This window comes from Hylobates moloch, unplaced genomic scaffold (genome assembly GCF_009828535.3).
Source record: "Hylobates moloch isolate HMO894 unplaced genomic scaffold, HMol_V3 SCAFFOLD_24, whole genome shotgun sequence".
Taxonomy (NCBI): domain Eukaryota; kingdom Metazoa; phylum Chordata; class Mammalia; order Primates; family Hylobatidae; genus Hylobates; species Hylobates moloch.
The window spans coordinates 16,004,079-16,029,105 of record NW_026652299.1 but is presented as its reverse complement, the minus strand read 5'-3'; the positions used below and the strand labels follow the sequence as shown (position 1 = coordinate 16,029,105).

At 39.8% G+C, this 25,027-nt stretch overlaps 2 protein-coding genes across 4 annotated transcripts in view; one reads left to right on the top strand and one right to left on the bottom strand.

Moving 5' to 3' along the window:
* UBXN4 (UBX domain protein 4) overlaps positions 1-20,750 on the top strand; it is a 43,298-nt gene extending 22,548 nt beyond the window's left edge. The window contains exons 7-13 of the mRNA XM_032145777.2: positions 6,140-6,194; positions 6,937-7,101; positions 8,730-8,857; positions 12,244-12,346; positions 14,738-14,869; positions 15,863-16,065; positions 18,439-20,750. Of these exons, the coding sequence (XP_032001668.1) occupies positions 6,140-6,194; positions 6,937-7,101; positions 8,730-8,857; positions 12,244-12,346; positions 14,738-14,869; positions 15,863-16,065; positions 18,439-18,577 (925 nt within the window). The 3' untranslated portion in view covers positions 18,578-20,750. The remainder of the gene's footprint in view (positions 1-6,139; positions 6,195-6,936; positions 7,102-8,729; positions 8,858-12,243; positions 12,347-14,737; positions 14,870-15,862; positions 16,066-18,438) is intronic.
* Positions 20,751-23,029: 2,279 nt separating this feature from the next.
* LCT (lactase) overlaps positions 23,030-25,027 on the bottom strand; it is a 58,158-nt gene continuing 56,160 nt past the window's right edge. For all 3 annotated transcript variants that reach the window (XM_058434408.1, XM_032145557.2, XM_032145560.2), the window contains one exon: positions 23,030-24,241. In XM_058434408.1, coding sequence (XP_058290391.1) covers positions 24,039-24,241 — 203 coding nt within the window. In that variant the 3' untranslated portion in view covers positions 23,030-24,038. The remainder of the gene's footprint in view (positions 24,242-25,027) is intronic.

The window sequence follows — 25,027 nt, the reverse complement described above, 5'->3', positions numbered from 1 at the left end:
GAAATAGAGACCAGCCTGGACAACATGTCAAAACCCTGTCTCTACAAAAAAAATACAAAAATTAGTTGGATGAGGTGGTGCACACCTGTAGTCCCAGCTACTCAGGAGGCTGAGGTGGGAGGATCACCTGAGCCCAGGAGGTCAAGGCTGCAGTGAGCCATGATCACACCACTGTACTCCAGCCTGAGTGCCAGAGCAAGACTCTATCTCAAAAAGTAAATAAATAAGACCAGGCATGGTGGATCACGCCTGTAATCCCAGCACTTTGAGAGGCTGAGGTGGGTGCATCATTTGAGGCTGGGAGTTGGAGACCAGCCTGGCCAACATGGTGAAACCCTGTCTCTACTAGAAAAATAAAAAAATTAGCTGGGCATGGTACGCATCTGTAGTCCCAGCTAGTCAGGAGGTTGAGGCAGGAAAATTGCTTGAACCCGGGATGTGGAGGTTGCAGTGAGCCAAGGTCGCGCCACTACACTCCAGCCTGGGCAACAGAGTGCTACTCCATCTCAAAATAAATAAAATAAAATAAAAAAAGCAGGATGGATTAGCAAATGTTAAGATTCTTGCTTTCCTGTCAGGCTACAATTGAAACTGAGATCTATTTCCAAAGACCATGTTTTTGGAAAACTAATTACTGTAGTTGAATTTAAGTCCTAGGCTTTTTTCTCATCTAGCTTCAAAGAAAACTAATTTTGTTAAGGGAAAGGGTGACTAAATCAAATTGACATTAGTGAGAAATTCATCCTATCTTGTACATAAGAACATAGTCCTTCAATCTTGAGCTGCATTTTGTCGAGTAAACATAATTTAAAAAAACGGATTGGTGATTTGAAATTGTGAGATCTAAGTTTTTCTTTTTAATATTAATGGACATACAATGGTTATTTATTTATTTATTTATGAGGCAGAGTCTTGCTCTGTTGCCCAGGCCAGAATGCAGTGGCATGATCTTGGCTCACTGCAGCCTCTGACTCCCGGGTTCCAGCGATTCTCCTGCCTTAGCCTCCCAAGTAGCTGGGATTACAGGCATGCACCACCACACCTGGCTAATTTTTTAAATATTTTTAGTAGCGACAGGGTTTTGCCACGTTGGCTGGGCTGGTCTTGAACTCCTGACTTCAGGTCGTCTGCTCACCTTGGCCTCCCAAAGTGCTGGGATTACAGGTGTGAGCCACAGCACGTGGCCTATGATGGTGTTTTGTTTGTTTGTTTTTGAGATGAAGTCTGGCTCTGTTGCCAGGCTGGACTGCAGTGGCGTGATCTCGGCTCACTGCAACCTCCTCCTCCCAGTTCAAGTGGTCCTCGTACCTCAGCTTCCTGAGGATCTGGGATTACAGGTGTGCGCCACCATGACTGGCTACTTTTTGTATTTGTAGTAGAGACAGGGTTTTGCCATGTTGGCCAGGCTGGTCTCGAACTCCTGGCCTCAAGTAATTCACCCACCTTGGCTTCTTAAAGTGGTGAGATTACAGGCTTGAGCCACCACGTCTGGCCAGGATATATAATGTTTCATTAAAGCTAACAGATGTGAAATAGGAATCTTTTAGCGAATCTTTAGTTAAAATGCATTATTTTGTTTATTTCATTATGGTTTTTTTTTTCCCCCGAGATGGAGTTTTGCTCTTGTTGCCCAAGCTGGAGTGCAATGGCACAATCTCGGCTCACTGCAACCTCCACCTCCCGGATTCAAGCGATTCTCCTGCCTCAGCCTCCCAAGTAGCTGGGATTACAGGTGCCCAGTACCATGCCCGGCTAATTTTTATATTTTTAGTAGAGGCGGGGTTTCACCATGTTGGCCAAGCTGGTCTCGAACTCCTGACCTCAGGTGATCCGCCCGCCTCGGCCTCCCAAAGTGCTGGAATTACGGGCGTGAGCCACCGCCACCAGCCATGTCATTATGTTTAAAATGGGCAGAATTATCTGGCAAAGATAATATATAGTACCGTGAATTCCAGTCTTTTTATTTGAGTAAGTTTCAAACCTCAACGTTGAAAAAATAGTGTAATGACCACCTTTTAATTTTTTTTCTTTTTTTTTTTTCTTCTGATTCATTTGAAAGTTGCAGACATAATTTCACTTCATGCCTAGATACCTCAGCATGCATCTCCTAGGAAGACATTGGCTGAGGGTCTGTGGGCTTTGAGCAGGGACTCCATCCTAGGCCAGGATCTGGGGATCTGTGCTCACAGACCCATGTCCTGCCCCCTTCTGGCACCCAGGCAGGCATAGTGACCATTAAGAAGTAGATGCCAGCCCGGCACAGTGGCTCACGCCTGTAATCTCAGCACTTTGGGAGACCGAGGCGGGTGGATCAACTGAAGTCAGGAGTTCGAGACCAGCCTGAGCAACATGGTGAAACCCTGTCTCTACTAAAAATACAAAAATTACCTGGACATAGTGGTGGGTACCTGTAATCTCATCTACTCAGGAGGCTGAGGCAGGAAAATTGCTTGAACCCAGGAGGTAGAGATTGCAGTGAGCTGAGATTATGCCATTGCACTCCAGCCTGGGCAACAAGAGAGAAAATCCATCTCAAAAAAAGAAAAAAAGTCGATGCCCAAATGTAGAAGTTATGGAACAGTCAATTTGTTATTAAATTAGATGCAGTGTAGCTTTTCACTCAGATTAAAACAAACTTGCGTTTGTATTTCTCAGAAGAAAATTCTACAGATGGTCTATAAATACATTTATACACCATTTTCAGATGGTGTATATTTTCAGATATAAGCACAATACCATTATCATACTCAAGAAATTCTAAATTGATACAGTTAAGATTATCTACTTTGTTGTCCATATTCAGATTTCCCAGTTGCTCCAATAATGGCCCTTTTAACTTTTCTTCCCTTGATTCAAGATCCAGTCAAGGATTGTTCATTGCATTTAGTTTAGGCTTTGAATCCAAGACACTTCTATTCTTGTTTGCATTTTTCATGATTTAGACATTTTGAAGAGTCTAGGTTAGTTGTTTCTACAATGTCCCTTGATCTGGTCCCTGTTCTATCATTAGATTCAGGTTAAACTCTGATAAGAACATTACCAAGATAATGTTTTGTCCTTTCCATTACTCATATCAGGAGACAAGTAATATCAGATGTATGCATTATTGGAGATGTAAAGTTTAATTATTTGGTTAGGATGGTATCTGTTGGGTACCCTTTTCATTTTCTAATATATAAGTTGTCTATGGGGTGATTCAAATGGTAAATATCCTACTGCTTAAAAACTTCACCCAGTGGTTTCAGCATTCATTGATTTTTTGCTGTAATCAGCTATTTCACTGACGTTTAAAAATTGTGGTATTTTTCTCATTCTGTTTTTTCTACATTTATCAGCTAGCATTCTTCTGTAGAGAAATGCTTTGATCTACCCCCTCTACTTTCCATCTGCCCACCCCACCCCCTTTTTCCAGTAAACTACTTATTGGACACCAGCACCCAGATGAAGGAATAGAAAATTACCAGTGCTAGTCCGGCATGGTGGCTCACGCCTATAATCCCAGCACTTTGGAAGGCCAAGATGGGCGGGTCACTTGAGGTCAGGAGTTCAAGACCAGCCTTGCCAACACAGTGCAACCTTGTCTCTACTAAAAATACAAAAATTAGCTAGGCATGGTAGTGTGCATCTGTAGTCCCAGCCACTGAGGAGTCTGAGGTAGAAGAATCACGTGAACCCGGGAGGCAGAGGTTGCAGTGAGCCGAGATCATGCCACCGCACTCCAGCCTGGGCGACAAAGTGAGACCTTGTCTCAAAAAAAAAATGAAAGAAATAAAATTAACAGTGCCTAAGAAGCTTTCCTAATGCTCCTTCCCAATTATGGATTCCCTCCATAAGATGATCACTATCCTGAATCTAACACTGTAGGTTAGTTATCTGTTTGTGAACTTTGTGATGGAATCATGCAACATGTATTTTTGTGTTTGATCTCCTTTGTTCAGCTTTGTATTTTGAGGCTTATCCATGTTGCATGTCGCAGTAATTGGTGCACTCTCATTGCTTTATAGTATTCTATTTGACTCTACCTTGATTTATTAATCCATTCTACTGTTGGTGGATATTAGGATTGTTTTCAGTTTGGGGCTATTTGAATAGAACTGCTATGAGGAATATTCTTGTATATGTCTTGGTGAACATGTGTACACATTTCTTTTGGGCATATATATGAAGAAGCGGGAATTTCTGGGTCATACATACTGATCAAACAGCTTTCCAAAGTGGTTAGGCCAATTTACAGTTCCCCTTAGCAGTTAAGACATGTCACAGATGCTTTTTCTCTCTCATGTGTTACTATCCATTTCTCTATTATTTTTGGTGCACAAATTGCCCCAAATTTGACTTGTTGGAATCCCCTTCATATTGGGTCTTCTGGCTTTTTGACAGTACTCACTCCCTTGATTACTGGCACACGTTGTTCAGTTTGGTATACACCAAACACTTTTAGAGAAAATACCATTTCTATTTAAAAAAATGAAATATAATTCACTACCATGAAATTGAAAGTGTACAATTCAGTGAGTTTTAGTATATTCACAAGGTTGTGCATCCACTACCACTGTCTAATTTCAGAATCATTGTTTAATTTTTTTAATTTTTTTATTTTTTTGAAATGGAGACTTGCTTTTTTTCCCAGGCTGGAGTGCAGTGGCACCATCTCGGCTCACTGCAACCTCTGCCCTCCAGATTCAAGCGATTCTCCTGGCACAGCCTCCTGAGTAGCTGAGATTACAGGCACATGCCACCACTCCTGGCTAATTTTTGTATTTTTAGTGGAGACAGGGTTTCACCATGTTGGTCAAGGCTGGTCTCAAACTCCTGACCTCGTGATCTGCCCACCTCGGCCTCCCAAAGTGCTGGGATTACAGGCATGAGCCACCGTGCCTGGCCTATTTTATTAGTTTTTGAGATGGGGTTTCATTACTTTTCATTACACTACCATGCTCAGCTGATTTTATATTATTATTTTTTTTTTTTCCTGAGGCAGAGTCTCACTCTCTCGCCCAGGCTGGAGTACGGTGACATGATCTCGACTCACTGTAACCTCTGCCTCCCAGGTTCAAGTGATTCTTCTGTCTCAGCCTCCCGAGTAGCTGGGTTTACAGGCGCCCACCACCACACCCAGCTGTTTTTCTATTTTTAGTAGAGACAGGGTTTCGCCATGTTGGCCAGGCTAGTCTCAAACTCCTCACCTCAATTGATCCGCCTGCCTCGGCCTGCCAAAGTGCTGGGATTACAGGTTTGAGCCACTGTGCCCAGCCTAATTTTTTATTTTTTGTAAAGATGGAGTCTCAAGTTGTTGCCCAGACTGGTTTCGAACTCCAGGGCTTAGGCTATCCTCCTGCCTCAGCCTCCTGCAGTGCTGAGATTACACATGTGAGCCACCACACCCAGCCTCCATTTGTTTGTTTGTTTATTTCAGACAGGGTCTCCCTTCGTCACCCAGGCTGGAATGCAGTAGCGTGAACATGACTTGCTGCAGCCTCGACTTCCTGGCTCAAGCAATTCTATTACCTCAGCCCCTAAAGTAGCTGGAACTACAGGCACACGCCACCACGCCTGGCTAATTTTTGTATTTTCTGTAGAGACAGAGTTTTGCCACGTTGCTCAGGCTGGTCTTTAGCTCAAGAGATCCACCGACCTCAGCCCTCCCAAAGTGTTGGGATTACAGGCATGAGCCACTGTGCTTCCATTCATTTTTAATTGATGAACTTCTTACAGTTGAGAATCAAGTTGGTGTTAGTAATTTGGTATTAATAATTTGCTGGCCTTAAGTTTTTATTTTTACAGGTTTTTTTTACCATAGTGCTCTTCAGTTGTATATAAGGAATAGAGCATTTAAAAGTCACTGATTTATGTATTTGTTTGAAAATGTATTTGTAAATTTTAAAGTCAATATCAGGTAAATCAGAAAAAAAGGGAAACTAATCATAAGTGGGAAGTGAGGCATTTAGAGTGAAGCTAGGCTTCCGATGGGCTCTTGTTGACTCCAGGGTTTCTGTAGGGGCCTGAAGCCAGGCAGATAAATAGTTGCTTGCTTTTTGTTTGTTTATTTCTCGAATTGTTTTAGCTAAATCCATCTCCTAAATGTGTTTTATATTAATACGATGTGTCTCAATTAGTGTATGTTTTTTTTTTAATACAGACTAACAAAAAAACTTGAAGAAAGGAGAGAAGAGAAAAGAAAAGAGGAAGAACAGGTAAAGTTCATGCAGTTAGCATTGTTTTGTCCTCTCATTAACTGAGGTTGTGATTGATTATTCTATTCAGTGTGGCAGGCCTAGGGTGACTTCCTAGTTTTAGTTCAGTGTTGCAGCACTATGAAGATAATTCCTGTTTTCTCTAGTAGAGTCATAGTATATCCATTTTTTGTGTTCTTTTTGTAAATTGCTATGAATAAATTAGACCATGCTTTTTCCCTCTGCAATGATTTTTTTTACACTAAGAATAAAGGGACTTGAGCTAAAATTGTTTGGCTTGAGGCAGAACAAAGTTTTAGTTCATTTTTGTGAAAAAATGTGTAGACATTTTGCTGAATTTTTCCTCTCCTGTTAAGCATTCTAGCATATGGTTCATTTTTCTCACTATGTATACCTAACTGTGTAGCATTTCTTTGGAGTTCTAATATAGGAAGGTTACCATTTCATTCAAGCCAAATACATGACTGCCATGTTGTCCCTGAAGGGTAGTATATTTACCCTCATGACTAAAGACCTGTAATTATGCTTGCCTTCAAATTACACTGACTACATTATTAACAGACCACTGGCAATGATTTATAGATTGATAGACATTTGACCATTAACTATGCCATTAATAAACTCGTCTAGACTTACACTTTATGAAGTTTTATTCTTTTAACTGCAGTTTTCCTTGCATTCAAAATAATATCTGGGGCAGATTATCAAGTTTTTGGATCATAAAACTTTTTCTTTAATTCAGAGAGAAATTAAGAAGGAAATTGAGAGGAGAAAAACTGGAAAAGAAATGTTGGATTATAAAAGAAAACAAGAAGAAGAATTAACAAAAAGAATGCTGGAGGAAAGAAACAGAGAAAAGGCAGAAGACAGGGCAGCTCGAGAACGTATAAAACAGCAGATTGCATTGGTAAGTCTTAAGTTTCCAGACATTCGTGAAATTGTTTTTCTGTGCACAGTAGCTTTAGATTACTACCAGACTGTGCACACAAAAATAGTAGATTTTAGTGACTCATAGACTACCAATCCTGAGCTTCCTTTTATTAGAAATCGTAAATGAATTAAAATAGTTAAGATTAAAATTGAGTTGATTTTTCGAAGTGATTTTTATTCATATTTTGTTAATTTATGACTTTTATCAGCATTCAAAAAGCAGCTTTTAAAGATTCCCTAGAAAATAAGCTAAGTACCTAGTAGTTCTTCTCTAGTCACAGGCACACTTTTTTGCAACATTCAAAGGATTTAGACACATCATAAAGCTTAGTTTGCGACAATTGCTTTTAGAATTCATCAGCTGCAATACATGTTAAAACCATCCCACCAAGTGTGGCTCACGCCTGTAATCCCAGCACTTTGGGAGGCTGAGGAGGGCGGATCACCTCAGGTCGGGAGTTCAAGACTTGCCTGGCCGACATGGTAAAACCCCATCTCTACTAAAAATACAAAAATTAGTCGGGTGTGGTGGTGGGGGCCTGTAATTCTGCTACTTGGGAGGCTGAGGCAGGAGAATCGCTTGAACCCAGGAGGTGGAAGGTGTAGTAGGCTGACATCGTGCCATTGCACTCCAGCCTGGGTGACAAAAAGCGAAACTCCATCTCAAAAAAAAAAGAAAGAAAGAAAAAAAACCATCCCTACCTTAATATTTTTTGTTCATTTGGTCAGTTAACAAGTATTTGTTTAGCATTTATTATTTATTTATTTTTGAGAGGGAGTTTTAGTCTTGTTGCTCAGGCTAGAGTGCAATGGTGCAATCTCAGCTCACTGCAATTTCCGCCTCCCGAGTTCAAGCAATTCTCCTGTCTCAGGCTCCCAAGTAGCTGAGGTTACAGGTGCATGCCAACATGCCTGGCTAATTTTTGTATTTTTAGTAGAGACGGGGTTTCATCACATTGGTCAGGCTGGTCTTGAACTCATGACCTCGGGTGATCCACCCACCTCGGCCTCCCAAAGTGCTGGGATTACAGGTATGAGCCACCACGCCCAGTCTTGTTGAGCATTTATTGTGTGCCATACCTTGTTCCAGGCTTTGGAGATAAATAGTGAGCAAATTCATTTCCTTGTTTCCTTAATAATAATTCTGGTCTCTGACAGTTGATAAAACTAAAAAATAACAGTTCCAGAATGTTAAAGTTCACATATGGTGTTAGAGAATTTCAGGCAGCAATGCACAGTGGCTCACAACTGTAATCCCAGAATTTTGGGAGGCTGAGGTGGGAGGATTGCTTGAAGCCAGGAGTACAAGATCAGCCTGGGCAACAAAGTGAGACCCCACCTCTACAAGAAAAGAAAAAAAATTAGCTGGGCATGGTGGTGTGCAGCTGTAGTCCCAGCTACTCTGGAAGCTGAGGTGGGAGGATTGCTTGAGCCCAGGTGTTCAGGGGCTGCAGTGAGCTATGATTGTGCCACTGCACTCCAGCCTTGATGACAGCAAGACCCTGTCTCTTAATAAAAAAAAAAATTCCATGCATATTTGTTTGGAATTGTGTGAATTGACCATTCTGGCAGTAAATGTAATTGGTATTTAATGATGTTTTAAAGGACCGTGCAGAGAGAGCTGCTCGTTTTGCAAAGACAAAGGAAGAAGTAGAGGCTGCCAAAGCTGCTGCTTTGCTAGCCAAACAGGCAGAAATGGAAGTCAAGAGGGAATCTTATGCAAGAGAAAGAAGGTACTGTATTTCATGCTGAAACATCTCTGTGCACATAGGGGCTGAGGAGAATGATTATAGGCTGGTTTTTAACACTGATGTATACTGTGGTTATAAGCAGTCCATTCCAGAGGGACATATTGATTAGTTTGATAGCTCCCAATAATATCTCTCATTTCGTGTGAGTGTACACTAAAAAAGTACTACATAAATAACTTGAAAAGAGGGCCCAATAAATACCTATTTTCCAAAGACAGAAATGATTTGTAACCAAATGAATATAATGTTTCTCTCATACGTATTAGGATTCTTTAGTTGTCAGAATCCCCTATCCGATAAGATTAAGCAAAAGAGGAAATACATTGGCTCTGCAGTTCAGAAATCCAAGGGTGAATTTGGTTAGGCATAGCTGTGTCCAGCAATCTAAAGGATACCATTAAAATTTCTCTCTCTCTTTTTAATTCTTGGTTTCTTCTGTTTTAGCTTCATTCTTAGAGCAACTCTCTAAATGGTGTCAGGAGAGCCCATCACCTCCTGGCACTTTCAGGACCTTGAATTCACGATCCCAGACAGAAGAGATTAACCTTTTCTCTCTCATGCCTGTATCAGTCACTGAGAATTCCGACTGCCCCTGTTTGGATCATGTGGCCACCTTCAGACCAGTCAGTGTCCACATGTGTGGGCCCTCTGGTTGGAGGAGGTGACATGCCCAACCTTGTGGTGAAGGAGGTGGGGGAAATGTTATTGATAATTATACCAGAATGAACGACACATAGCAGGGTAAGAAGGCAGTTCCCAAAACAAGAATATGTTGAAAAGACAAAAAAAGTTTAGATTTCTAGTACACCTTGCTAGTTGGATTATGGTTAATACTTGTTGTCTTCTCTGTGCCTTTTCATATTTCCGTATTGGACAGTTAACAAGTAGTATTTTGTAATCAGAAAAATTTTTTAAAATAATTTTCCAAAAATAATGAAGTAATAAATTTAACAAAAGTGTAAGATTTGTGTGCTAAAAATGACAAAACATTGTTGAAAGATTTAAGACCTAAATACATGGAAAGTATCCTATGTTCCTGGATAAGAACGATATTGTTAAGATTATAATCCTCCCCAAACTGATCTATAGATTCAACATTCCTATCAAAATTCCAGCTGGCTTTTTTCCATAAATTATAAACCTGAAATTCATATGGAAATGCAAGAAACACAATAGTTAAAACAGTCTGGAAAATGAAGATGGATGACTCATACTTCCCGATTTTCAAACTTACTACAAAGCTATACAGTGATGTAATGGTATAAGATGAACATACAGATCAGTGTAATAGAATGGAGTCTCTAGAAATAAACCCTTACATTTATGAACTGTTTATTTTTGAAAAGGGTACCAAGACTATTCAGTGGGAAGGAAGAATCTTTTCAACAAAAGGTGCTTGGACAAGTGAATATCTACATGCAAAATAATGAATTTGGACCTTTACCTCACACCATGTACAAAATTAACTTAATGGATCATCTACCAAAAAGTAAAACTGTATAAAATATATATTCTTAGAGGAAAAAAGAGGAATATATTTTTGTGATCTAGGAGTAGCCAATGGATTGTTAGACATGGCACTAAAAGCACAGGAACAAAATTTAAAAATAGGTAAATCACACTTCCAAAATTTAAAACTTTTGTGCTTTGAAGGATATCATCAAGAAAGTTCAAAGAAGCTGGGCGTGATAGCTCACGCCTATAATCCCAGCACTTTGGAAGACTGAGGCAGGCAGATGACTTACGGCCAGGAGTTCAAAACCAGCCTCGCCAACATGGCAAAAAACCGTCCCTACTAAAAATACAGAAATTAACTAGGCATGGTGGTGCACACCTGTAATCCCAGCTACTCAGGAGGCTGAAGCATGAGAATCGCTTGAACCAGGGAGGCGGAGGTTGTAGTGAACCGAGATTGTGCCACTGCACTCCAGCCTGGGCAACAGAGTGGGACTCTGTCTCAAAAAAACAAAAATGCAAAGAACAACCCATAGAATTGGAGAAGATATTTGCAAATCATATATTTGTTGAGAGACTTGTGTCTAGAATATAAAAAGAACCCGTGACTCAATTATAAAGACACCCAATTCAAATATGTGGAAAGGATTTGAATAGACATTTCTCCAAAGAAGATAAACAAATGGCCAGTAAGCACATGAAAAGATGTTCAACATCATTAGTCATTAGGGAAATCAAGTCAAAACCACAATGAGATACTATTTCACACCCACTAAATATGCCAAAATGTAAAGAGAAGGTAATAAGTGTTTGTGGGGATGTGGAGAATTTGGAACCTTTCTTTGTTACTGGTGGGATTGTAAAATGATGTAGCCACCTTGGAAAACAGTTTGCCAGTAACGCAAAATGTTAAACATAGTGTTATCATAGGACCCAGCAGTTCTACAGCAGCAGTTTATACAGCAGTTTATATCCAAGAGAATTGAAAACGTCCACACAAAAACCTGTTCATGAGTATTCATAGCAGCATTAGTCAAAATAGCTAAAATGTAATAACCCAAATGTCCAGCAACTGAAGAATGTGTAAACTGTATCTCATGCAACAATGTTTTTGAGCAATAGGAATAAGAACTGATACTTTCAATAACATGGGTGAACCTTGAAAATATAATTTCCATGAAAAAAGCAAGTTACAAAGGTCACATACTGTATGATTCTATTATATGACATGCCCAAAATAGACAAATCCATAGAGATAGTAGATTAGTGGTTGCCAGGGTCTGGAGGAGGGAGGGATGGGGAGTGACTGCTGATGGGGTTGGAGTTCCTTTTTGGCATGATGAAAAATGTTCTGGAATTAGATAGTGTTGATAGTTGCACAATTCTGAATATATTTAAAAATCACTGAGTTGTACACTTTAAAAGGCTTAATTTTTGTTTGTTTGTTTGAGATAGAGTCTTGCTCTATTGCCCAGGCTGGAGTGCAGTGGCACGATCTCGGCTTACTGCAACCTACACCTCCCGGGTTCAAGCATTTCTGCCTGCCTCAGCTTCCTGAGTAGCTGGGATTACAGGCATACACCACCATGCCCAGCTAATTTTTGTATTTTTTAGTAGAGACAGGGTTTCGCCATGTTGGCCCAGCTGGTCTTGAACTCCTGACCTCAGGTGATCCGCCCGCCTCGGCCTCCCAAAGTGCTGGGATTACAGGCGTGAGCCATCACACTCAGCCTAAAAGAGTTAATTTTTTTATATGAATCTCAGTAAAGCAGTTATTAACAAACAAAAAGATCTGATATGGTGGAAAAAACTATTGTCATTGCACATTTCTACTTCCATTTTCTCTAACTTAATGATATTGTTAGAGAATATATAGATGTGAAGATTGTGACTTTAGTTTTCTTTTTTCATAGCACTATTGCAAGAATTCAATTCCGTCTTCCTGATGGTTCTTCCTTTACAAATCAGTTCCCTTCTGATGCTCCTCTAGAAGAGGCAAGGCAGTTTGCTGCACAGGTAAATTTATGTCTTGAGTTGTAGTAAAAATAGATGTGTAGCTTACTAAATTATAGGAAGGGAAAATTTCAAAGCAGAAGTTGAATGTGAGTGAATTGTGACCTCTCCAGGAGGGAGGCACAAGACACCTCTGAGATATTGTGGAAATTCTGTCGGGTGTCAGTGCATATGGGAATAACATATCTGCTTTGTGTGCAGAAGTAGGAATTTGCTGATATTGTATAATAGGTCCTGGGAACTTTTCTTTTTTAAAATTTTTTGAGATAGGATCTCACTGTGTCGCCTAGGCTGGAGTGCAGTGGTGCGATCACTGCTCCCTGTAGCCTCGACCTCCTGGGCTCAAGCGACCCACCCCCTTCGGCCTCCTAAGTAGCTGGAACTTACAGGCATGTACTTCCATGCCTGGCTAATTTTTGTACTTTTTGTAGAGATAGGGTTTCACCATGTAGCCAGGCTGGTCTTGAACTCCTGGGCTCAAGCATTCCTCCCACCTCAAACTCGCAGTGCGTTGGGATTACAGGCGTGAGCCACCCAGCCCAGCCACTGGGAACTTCTTCACTGATCAGTAGACTTATTGAAGGAGTGACAAGCAAGTGATTTCCTGAAGGTCTGATGTGAGGGAATTGTCCCACTCTCCTGAAATGGAAGCAGTTTTTCTCAGTCCTCTCTCCATTTCCCACAGATTGCTTAGGGGCTGGTCATTTTCCTACGATCTACCTGTTGGCTAAGGAAAAAGAGGCAGTAAACTTTTTTTTTTTTTTTTTTGAGACAGAGTCTTGCTCTGTCGCCCAGGCGCTGGAGTGCAGTGGCGCAATCTCGGCTCACTGCAAGCTCCGAGAGGCAGTAAACTTTGACAATAGTATCTGCTTCAGGAATTTACTTCCAAAAGGTGGCCTTACTCAGAATCTGAATGGAATATATATCTTAAGATATGAGTAGTTTTCAATTTATTTTTATTCCCCGATTGATTCCTTATTCAAAATGGATTCTGAGCATCAGATGTCCTTTGGGTTCTAGGCTGATGATATGTATCAGTATTTTTTTCATATATATAACTTCAAGGTTAAAATTAGGGAATTGGGTTCAGATATTTCCGCCAGACCTTTTCTCCACATTTGATCTTCTTGCACTCGTGAACTAGGCTGGACAATGTAAACATTTATTTTAAAAACTGTTTCCCCCTAACCTTTATAGTAGAAACAGTCCCAAATAGGTGCTTTCATTCTTCTTTTGTCTTGGAGCCTCCCACAATGTGTCCTGTCCTGAGTTTCACTGCTTTTGCCACAGGTAAATGGAGAAGGGACTACATCTTTGATTGCATGTGTCCTATTAAAACTCCACCTCAGGCCAGGCATGGTGGCTCACGCCTGTAATCCCAGCACTTTGGGAGGCCGAGGTGGGTGGATCACGAGGTCAGGAGTTTGAGACCAGGCTGACCAACATGGTGACCCCATCTATTCTAAAAATACAAAAATTAGCCGGGCGTGGTGGTGAGGGCCTGCAATCCCAGCTACTCGGGAGGCTGAGGCAGGAGAATCGCTTGAACCCAGGAGGCAGAGGTTGCAATGAGCTGAGATTGCGCCACTGTACTCCAGCCTGTGCGACAGAGCAAGACTCTGTCTCAAAAAAAAAAAAAAGACCAAAAAACAGAAACTCCACCTCAGTACAGTTATCAAGTTTTGTATTTTGTATATCTTTAGAACAGTAAGGGGTATGTGTGATCTACGGTAAAAAAAAAAAAAAATACAAAAAACAAGTTAGTCTTCTTTGGAATCTTCTAGGGAAAGATACACAGATATCTAAGATTTTACAAGTGAGTTTTGTATATAGAGGACTTAAAATTTTGAGGGTGACTTATGGTGCTGTCCATTGTACATTCTTGGATCTGGGATTGTGTGTATCATGTAGGTTGATTATGGACCATTTGTGCCTTGAGACAAGGAGGAGGCTACACTTCCTGAAGGTATATATGGGGGAAATACTGGTCTAGTCCAAATTCTTAATAGGGATTACCTGTAATCCAAATGTGTGTTTATGAGACATTAAGTTTGCCAAAGGATAGTGAAAACCTAATGATGAACTGCAACAATACTTAAAGGAGATACACAATTGTCCATTTTTACTGAATTTATTTGTGTGTTTTGAGGAACTATATTTTGCTATTTTGTGGTCATCTTTGAGTTATAGAAGCTTTTAAAAACTATTTGGATTTGATAGCTTTCCAGCTGCTTAGGGGCTGGAAGCACAATTTTATACCTTTTTTTGAGTTTACATGTAATGAACTTTTAAAATTAAGTCAATTTTAATTAAAGCAGTCATTTTGGATTCATCTGAGTAATATCTTACTTTTAAATAAAGGCACCCTTTAAGTTTTTAAAACTTATTTTACAGACTGTTGGCAACACTTATGGTAATTTTTCGTTAGCAACCATGTTTCCCAGGAGGGAATTTACCAAAGAAGATTATAAAAAGAAGTTACTGGATTTGGAACTTGCCCCAAGCGCTTCGGTGGTACTGTTGCCAGTATGTATATACAGATGCATTTTTTCCTCTTCTTACTGTTTTCTGTTTATCATACTCTTCATTTCTTATAATTAGGGGGAAGGAAGTGCAGAGGTATACTGTGAATAATTAAAATTCAAGTGATCCAATAATTAGATGAATTTATAATTCCATTATTCTTTGCTTTATTTGTATTGCTGATATTACTTGTGAGACATGAAATAGTTTAATTTTCAACTTTTTTCTTCACATATTTTTGTGTACAAAAAAATGACCAATAGGAGAAGACAATAAGAAATGCAGATTATCTGCCTAATCCACACACTTAGTGTCTTTTATTTATATATGCTTTACTGTTTTCCAAGTTTTTTTAAAAAATTATTTTAACATAAAAGTAACATGAATATTCAAACAGATTATCCCATTTGATCTGCACAACGTTTTAATCTCTGGTGAAGAAAAGAAGCTCAGACAGCTTAAACGCCTGCTGCCAAGGTCCCACCTTAAGTGCCATAACTGGGATGAGAGCCTGGGTTTTCTATGTCCTGGTTAACATAGTTTTCCTTGCTCTATACTAGACGTGCCCTCCACCCCAAAACAGTTAGCTCTCCAGTAATCAGGATTTCATTGTCTGAACCTTTTTTTTAAAATCAGCAAGAAAGACTTTTCTTATAAAAGTTTAATATTCTTAAAGAGAACTACCTTCTAGTTTGTATATTACAATTTCTCTTAAACAGAGCTCCAAATATTATAACATACAATTACAATTGTATATATAATATACAATATTATACAATTGTAATATTGTATATTAGAATTTATCTTTAAAAACTTATGGGAGTCTTCAGAAGTTTATATATACGTTAAAAACAGCAAAAGATATCATTTTACCCTCTTGAAGTAAACTAAAATTGGTAGGACCTCCTTTTCCAGATAAAAGTTTCATCCGGAACCTTGGGCGTGATGTGATTGTGCTAATGTAGTCTTTATCTAGGTTTGTTTGTTAATTTCTAGGCAGGAAGACCAACTGCATCCATTGTACACTCTTCCAGCAGAGACATTTGGACCTTGTTGGGAACAGTACTTTATCCATTCCTTGCCATCTGGAGATTAATTAGCAATTTCTTGTTTAGTAGTCCACCTCCCACACAGACTTCAGTGAGAGTAACATCGTCAGAACCCCCAAACTCTGCATCATCTAGCAAATCAGAAAAAAGGTATCTGTGTGTGTTTTCCCCATTTGTAAAATATGTAAGTCATGCCCAATATCTTTTTTAAAGTAAAAAGTTGAGTACTTTGCCTTTCTGTATATGTCCTCTCCAGTTCCCACAGTGGAGGAGAAAAACTCTGATGCTCTGAAACTTTATTATATCATCTCTACTGCAAAGCTCACTACCTGTGTTTTCTCAGCCAATTTTATAAAACCAATTTTTTGGGAAGCAGCTTCATCTCTACTGGTTTATTGTTTCATTCATTGAAGTTTCTTTACCCCATAACTATCAAGGCAGATTTATTTTTTCTAGTAACCTCTTTCTTGCTAACCATGTTTTGCTTGACAAGATATTTCATTGCATTAATCGTTCAGGGTCATCTTGCATAATTACTGTAGATGAACTACTCTGCTTTGATCATTTTAACCCTGTTGGTTCTTTTATCTACTGGCTGATAGCCTTGTCTGGATCATTCAGAGAAGGACCAAATTGTGGAAACAGGTTATTCCTTTGAAAATTCTCCCTCAGAGAATTATTTTGGACTAATCCCTTAACCAAGAGGCCAGGGCCTGATGCAGTGGCTCACGCCTGTAATTCCAGCACTTTGGGAGGCTGAGGCGAGAGAATTACTTGAGCTCAGGCATTCAAGACTAGCCGGGCCAGTATAGTGAGACCGTGTCTGTACAAAAACAATTTAAAAATTTGCCAGGCACATGTCTGTGGTCCCAGGTACTTGGGAGGCTGAGATGGGAAGATCACTTGAGCCCGGGAGATTGAGGCTGCAGTGAGCCAAGATTGTGCCATTGCACTCCAGCCTGGGTGACAGAGTGAGCGTGAGATCCTGTCTCAAAACAAAAGAAAACAACTTTTATAGCAGGTAGCATGCAATGGTTAGCATAGTAATATAACACTGACAATTTTAACTCATACCTTTGTTAAGATTTTATATACTTGAAACAGGTTAATGGGAAGTATTTTTCTAGAAAGTAAGATTATGCCCCTTTCTAATAATTACATAATAATGTAACTTACTGAAATGGACACCTCTGTTAAGCACTCTATGAGGCCTTTTATAGGCATTATAACAAATCTTCATGCCAGTCCTGTGTGATAAGTAATAGAAATTCTTTCTTCTGTGCCCTCAGTATGGAGAACCCCTAGTCATGTGTTTATGGATTCCATAGGTAATGACTTATATAAATATTGTGATTGGGCTGCTTTGTCCTTTGTCTTATTTTGTAACTGTTAGGCAGGAAGACCAGTTATCAACTAAGTACATTACTCTAGTGAGGACAGAGGGAAACTCAAACAAGGCTGAATCTTAAAACTCTTACAGAGCAATGGGTGGGAGCATGTAATACTGAATTACTGTAATATAGGAGAGCTTGTTGTGTGGATTTTTAACTTTTTTTCAGGCTGGGTGTGGTACCTCATACTTGTAATCCCAGCTGTTTGGGAAGCTGAGGCACAAGGATCACTTGAGGCCAGGAGTTTGAGACCAGCCTGGGCAACATAGTGAGGCTCCATCTCTACAGAAAAAAACTTTTAGTGAGCTGTGCGTGATAGCGTGTGCCTATACTTTCAGCTGCCTGGGAAGCTGGGGCAGGAGGATTGTGTGAGCTCCGGAGTTTTGAGGCTGTAGTGAACCGTGATCATGCCACTGCACTCTAGCCTGGGCAACAGAGGGGAGACCCTGTCTCAAAAAAGAACAAAAAACAACACTTTTTTCAAATAAGAGAAAGGTCTTAGATTGGAGCAAAGGATGGAATAAAAAGGTGTGTCAAAGAGAGGGTGAAGCTTTATGTTCCACTATTATTTTTCCTTTTTTCTCTCTCCCCTCTAGAGTTATAAAAGTCTGTTGGCTTAAATTTTATCCTTATACCTTTGTATTTTCAGATGAGGAAGTCCTCTTCATTCTTAATTGTTTATAAATAAGTCATTCTTGAAGATTTTGCGAAGGATTAAAAATTGACCCTTTCTGTCAAGCTGACTGGAGCTTTGGGTAGTCTCTAGGGTGCTAAGTTACAAATGTTTTGGTAGATATGTCAGCTTGCATAAATAACAAAGGAAAGATTAGTTGGCAAATGGTCACAGTCCTCTAATGCTTAGTAAGTCACTAAGAAACACAATGGAAATGGAATATATGATTTGGCTGGCTGGCTTGACTTAGAGATCAGATGAAGCTAAACTACCAAAGACTACTAAAGTCTAGTACTGTGTTAGTAGATACAATGGTCTCCCATGGACTTTCCTTACTTTAGATGGCATTAAAAGTAAAACTTAGTTGCCTGTACTGATGGAAGTTGGAAGGAAACAGCTTGTATTACTATTGTTTTTATTTTATGACATCTTCCCCTTGCTCCCTCTTTCTCGTATCAGGGAACCAGTGAGAAAAAGAGTGCTGGAAAAACGTGGAGACGACTTTAAAAAGGAGGGGAAAATTTATAGATTAAGGACTCAAGATGATGGTGAAGATGAAAACAACACTTGGAATGGAAATTCCACTCAACAGATGTAGTGTGACAAGTATAATATGTGCAATAATCATTGTTTCTCTTATGAGTTAATTCAACTAAAATTCTACTGGAGAAGTGGGACTGCTTTATATTTTCCATCTGATCTATAAAATGTCTCTTTATTTCTGCTTAGTGGGTGTGGGCTGAAGGTGTTTAACTCAGAAAAGACAGGAAATAACTCTCTGCTAGGTCCTTGCTTATATGGCAACCACTGCTAGAAGCCTAAAAGAACCAAAAAGTCTGCCGCAGCCTGCCTCCATCAGCTTCTTATTTAGTATTTCATATGCCCATTAGCCCTGTGCTGTCAGATGACATGCTTTGTTTAGAGCTACTTTGCTCCAAGACTCTTAAGCCCAAAGTGACTGGTATGTCACTGAGTAACTTGATTCTGTGTCAGAGCATTTTAACTAGCCACTCAGATGAGAATTTATGTTTAACTTCTCTTTTTACTCATCAGCTGCAAGCAAAATCTTGTAGTTTTTAATCTTAAACACTGAATAAAAAAACTTTCCCAAAAATTGGAATGATCTTATTTTTGCTTTGAGTTTTGTTATCTAGCATCTTTTTGTGGCACAGGGCTCTGTTGAGGTCCTATGTCTGATTTTTTTTTCCCCCAGTATTGCCCTGGAGCTGTCTCTGGAAAGTAGCTGGCTAGGTTACCTTAACTATCACTGAAGAAATTTTCTGGCACACACTGATGCCATGTGACTTGTCTCCTAAGTCAGTGAGGCATCACTTTGCATAAAGTTACCGTTTGTTAAGGCCTTTGTTCTCATGAGATGCAAAACAGCTGCTAGTCTGCAACCTAGTTTTCCCTCTCACCTTTAACTGAAGTTTTGTCCTCAATAATTACACAAGGACCTAGAGTACCTATAGGACAAAAAGTATAGAATAAAGATATGCCTTTAGTCATTTGGTTTTTCTTAAAAAGTTGAGATTCTTAATCTGACTTACATGTTACTTTATCCATATGTCTTTGTTAGTGGAGACCACTAAACTAATGATGTTTGAAAACAGTTCCTCTGTTTTAGATTGGAAGATAGCACTCTAGAGTGGACATAAGGAAAGACTGTGACTTTATTTTGTAATGGGAGGAAGAAATTTTCTCAGAGCAAACTTTCTATTTTTTACCTGTGAAATAACAGTGACTTTTAAAAATGGTGACAGTGTTGGCAAGGAAACAGCAACACAGGCTGCGCTATTGGTAGGAGTGAAAACCAGTATAATTCTTCTGAAAAACATTTATCAGAAACTTAAAATATTTCATACCGTTTGATCCAGTAGCTTCTTCTAAATCATAAATGCAGACAACGTTTAGGTATAGACATACTCATTAAGTGTTATTTATTTTACTCAAGAACTGGAAACCAACTAAATGCCTTCTATAGAAGTAATTTTTGATGGGGAGAAATGGTACAATACTAATTAACAACTTGGTTTAACCTGTTTACTGAGCATCTGTTAAGTGTTGGAAAAAAAGAAGCAGGATCCAGAGCTATAGGTACAGTGTGATCTCAGCTTTGCACACACATTTTCTACATAGATAGTACTAGGTATTAATATATATGTAAAGAAAGAAAACACACCAAAACATTAATAATGGTAAGATTGGTTTATGTGATTTTAGTGGTATTTTTGGCACCCTTATATATGTTTTCCAAACTTTCGGCAGTGATATTATTTCCATAACTTAAAAAGTGAGTTTGAAAAAGGAAATCTCCAGCAAGCATCCCATTTAAATAAAGGTTTGTCATCTTTAAAAATACAGCAATATGTGACTTCTTAAAAAAGCTGTCAAAATAGGTGTGACTCTACTAATAATTATTAGAAATACATTTGGAAAAACATCGAGTACCTCAAGTCAGTTTGCCTTGAAAAATATCAAATATAACTCTTAGAGAAATGTACATAAAAGAATGCTTCGTAATTTTGGAGTAGGAGGATCCCTCTTCAATTTTGTATTTTAAAATTTAAAAGTACATGGTAAAAAAAATTGACAACAGTATGTAAGGCTGTAAAATGAGAATTCTCCCCCCTCACCTCTTACCCCAGTACCATTCTCCAGAGGTAATCTATTAACAATTTCTTACGTAATTTTCAGAAAATTTGTATGCGTATATAAGCAAATATGTAATCTTTATTTTTTAAATAAATGGGATCATATTATATATTCTACCCTGCATCTTGCTTTTTTGCTTACATAATCTTGAGATCTTTTCCTGTCGACACCAAGCTACCTCATTTTTAATGGTTGCATAGCATTCTGCTTGATGAATGTACTGCATTCAGCTTACTGTCCATGCTCTGGTGGCATTTAGTGGTTATTACACATTTTTCTTTTTCTATTACAAACATTGCTATCGTAAGCAACCTTGGGTGGGAGGTATAGTCTTACTGTGAAAATATACCTGTAGAATATGTTTGTATCACTTGCTAAGTGAAAGAAGAGTGTTTGCAGTTTGGATTATGAAAGATGCTGTTGCATTGCCTCCTCTACAAGCTGTGTGAATTTGAACCCCTACCAACAGTCATGAGAATGTCCATTTTCCCACACCCTTGCCAATACTGTATTATCATACTTTGTTAGCTTTTTCAAAATGATAGATGAAAAATGATATAATCTCGTATGCATTGTATTTATCATGAATGAAGTGAGCATCTTGATGTTATTGATCAGTTTGGCTTATCTTGAGAACTCCATGTATTCCTTGCCAATTTTTATTTTGTTTTCATATTTTTCTTACTGGTTTATAAGACTACTGTGTACATTAAAGCCATTTGCTAGCATATGGCAGTAAATATTTTCTCCCTTTTTTTTTTTTTCAGACGGAGTCTCCCTCTGTTGCCCAGGCTGGAGTGCAGTGGCGCAATCTCGGCTCACTGCAAGCTCTGCTTCCCGGGTTCACGCCATTCTCCTGCCTCAGCCTCCCGAGTAGCTGGGACTACAGGTGCCCGCCACCACGGCCAGCTAATTTTTGTATTTTGTTTAGTAGAGACAGGGTTTCACCACATTAGCCAGGATGGTCTTGATCTCCTGACCTCATGATCCGCCTGCCTCGGCCTCCCAAAGTGCTAGGATTACAGGCATGAGCCACTGCGCCTGGCTTCTCCCCCCCTTTTGTTGAGTATATTTGGTAATTTTTTGCCACGATATTATCTGTGTTTTCATTTATGACCTCCAGGTCTTGAGTCTTGCTTATAAATTACCTTTCCCACTTCAAAAATTAATTTTTTTGTATCCTAGGATTCTTATGGTTTCCTTTTTGTATGTTTAAATCTGATATCCAAGGAAAGGACCTGGCTCCTTCCCATGCCTGTGGCTAACATCCCCAGGAGGCTGTTCCCTCACCGCCTTCACGGGCCCTCTGCCCCGAGTAGGCGCATTGCCTGCGAGGCGGGCATCTGTTCCATGTGCAGATGCTTCTGTGTCTAGGCTTTCTCTTTATTGATCTGTTTGCTCTCTGCTATACCAAACTAAGCTAGCTTTATAATGTGTTTTAATCTTCTTCCCCCAGATTTATCCTGGCTTTTCTTACAAGTTTATTTCATATATGAAACTTTATATTATTTTGTTAAGTGTTGTCCCAAAAAAGTGATGTTGAGTTTTGAGATTATTTAGGTATAATTGGCACTTTATGATACTGAGCTTCTACCCAAAGAATGTCTTTTTTTTTTTTTTTTTTTTGAGACAGAGTCTTGCTCAATTGCCCAGGCTGGAGTGCAGCAGTAGTGCGATCTCAGCTCACTGCAAGCTCCACCTCCCAGGTTCACACTATTCTTCTGCCTCAGCCTCCTGAGTAGCTGGGACTACAGGCGCCTGCCACCACCCCCAGCTAATTTTCTGTATTTTTAGTAGAGACGGGGGTTTCACCGTGTTAGCCAGGATGGTCTCGATCTCCTGACCTCGTGATCCGCCCACCTCAGCCTCCCACAGTGCTGGGATTACAGGCGTGAGCCACCACGCCTGGCCAAGGAATGTCTTTAATATCAATTTTAGAACCACCCCCACCCCCATCTGACAGACTTTTCCAGTCGATTGATGGAGAAAAATGCTTGTGCACCACAAGCTCCTGACTGCCAGGTTGGGACTCACGGTGTTGGAATGTTTTGATAGGGAAAGGAATGCTTACGAGAAGCAAATTTCAAGTGTGATCATCCTTTTAAGACCAGCCCAAAATTACTCCTCTAATTTTTACAAAACATTTTCCCAGCTATCTAGACGTAATATATGGGCCAATCAAGTGTTTAGGTGTTTCACACTGAGATTGTCTCTCAGCACATTTGAGGGGATTATAAAGAACATGTCTCTCTCTGCTCCCACCACTGCCCTGGAAATGCTATGTGAATGGGTGAACACCCAAAAGGAGCATTTGTGCTTTTCATTGCTCTCTCCAAGTTGTGCTTGCCAGAGACAATGAGACATGGTCCTTGGCCTTAAGAAGCTGATAGAGAAATACGCAATTCCAGTATAGAAAGTGGATGGTCAAGTTGTAATAGGGGATATTTACAAGCAAAGCAGACGAAGGAGAATCTGCCTGGGGATTTCAGGGAAGCCATTCAGAGGAGGAAGTACATTATTTCAGCTGAGACTTGAAGGCATTTTTAGAAGGGCATCCTAGGTGGAAGGAACAGCATTTGGGAAGACACAAAGGAATATGGATAGTTGTCCTATGTGCAGTTTAGAACTACCACAAATTGGGAAAGGAGGACGGAAACAGGCTAAATGAACCAAGGTCAGATGGGAGAGCTGGGGATGGCATAAAAAGTGGCAGTGGGGGTGTTTGTTTGAGGGGTGGGAAAAGGCCACTTCTGCATGTTGTGGTATTTGCCCCAAGGAATATAATGTCAACAGAAAGACTTGGTCTGGTGGCAAAGCTTAATCAGAGCTCCAGATGGCTTGTGTGACTTCATAACAACTTCTCTTGAACCTACTTTGTCAAGGAGGGGCAACCATAGGAGAAAGGACAGTCTGCTGTTTTTATTTTCTGGAAAACACAAGATGTGAAGCTAGGGAGAGCTTGCAGAAGGGCAGGAGATATTGCAGTCTATGCAGTGGAGTTGATTTCTTCTTATAGAAAGGATTTTTACGGTTTTTGCTCCCTTAACAACTTAACCCTTAACAACTCTGAAACTTAAAACAGCCCTGTTAAGTTCAATTAAGTGGTTCACAGACCCACTAGACCAGTATCTACATGTTTCCGCAAGAGCTACTTGCTCCTCAAATGCCCAAATGAACTCTGATACTGGAGCAAGATGCAGATATTTCCATTTTAATCAGTAAGTAAGTCGAAATCATTCAAGATTAAAGTCATCTCTAACGGTGCAGCAGGACTTTATGGAGAAGTCCAGTATAAGCAGAGTCTAAGACCCTAAGGAGTTTGGTGGCCGGGAAAGGTAGATGAAGAAACTAAGCCTGCTTCACAGAACTTGAGGTGGTAACTCATCAGAATGAAGACACCGGGCTCAATTCCTGTTGGCTTCGTTGTGTTTTCCCTTGCTTTTAGAGCGCTTGCAGTACTGGTATGACAGAAATGCCAAGCCACAGACTCCAAGCAGCAGAAGAGAAAAGAGAACGTACAAAGCTGTCTGTGCTTCTGCGGTGCCGAGCATTAGCCCCAGGAACTGCACCTCCTCCTGTCTCACAGGGCTGATGGTGGGTCCAGCATCTAGGAGAGTGTGACACAGGGTGGTTGGTGCTCTGTCACTGATTTGAGTTCTCAGATCTCTGAGACCCCAGCAGAGGCCACATGGTACCCCAAATCCGCCCAGCCATTGACGGGTTGCCGAGGTGGAGGTACCCATCCCCTTTCACTGTGTGTCAGGAGCCTCTGAGTGAAGTTAGTTAAGCAGTTGTATTTTTTAAACATCTCTATCAGCAATTAGAATACAGGTTGAATATCCCTTATCTGACATGCTTGCTTAGAATCGGAAGTGTTTCAGATTTGGGATTTTTTAAAGATTTTGGAATATTTGCATATACATAATGAGATATTTTGGGGATGGGACCCAGGTCTAAATATGAAATTCATATGTTTTATATGCAACTTATCCACATGGTGTGAAGGTAATTCTATACAATATGTTAAATAATTGTGTGCATGAAACAAAGCTTTAACTGTATTTTGACTGCGACCTGTCACATGGGGTCAGGTGTTGAATTTTCCATTTGTGTCGTCATGCCAGTGCTCAAAAAGTTTCAGATTTTGGAGTATTTTGGATTTTGAATTTTCAGATGAAGGATTCTTAGCCTGTATAATCGAAACTGGAAAATTGTCATTTACATTTGTGTAGTGATTTATACTCTTTCATTTAACAAATATGGGGCACCCACATGGTGCAAGCATTGTACTTTCATGGTCCCTTTATTTGATCCTTCTAACTGCCCAGAAGCATGTGCCTGGTTTCTTATCTATGAGTGCACAGCAAGATAGTGGTAGGGCTGGAGGAAGAGT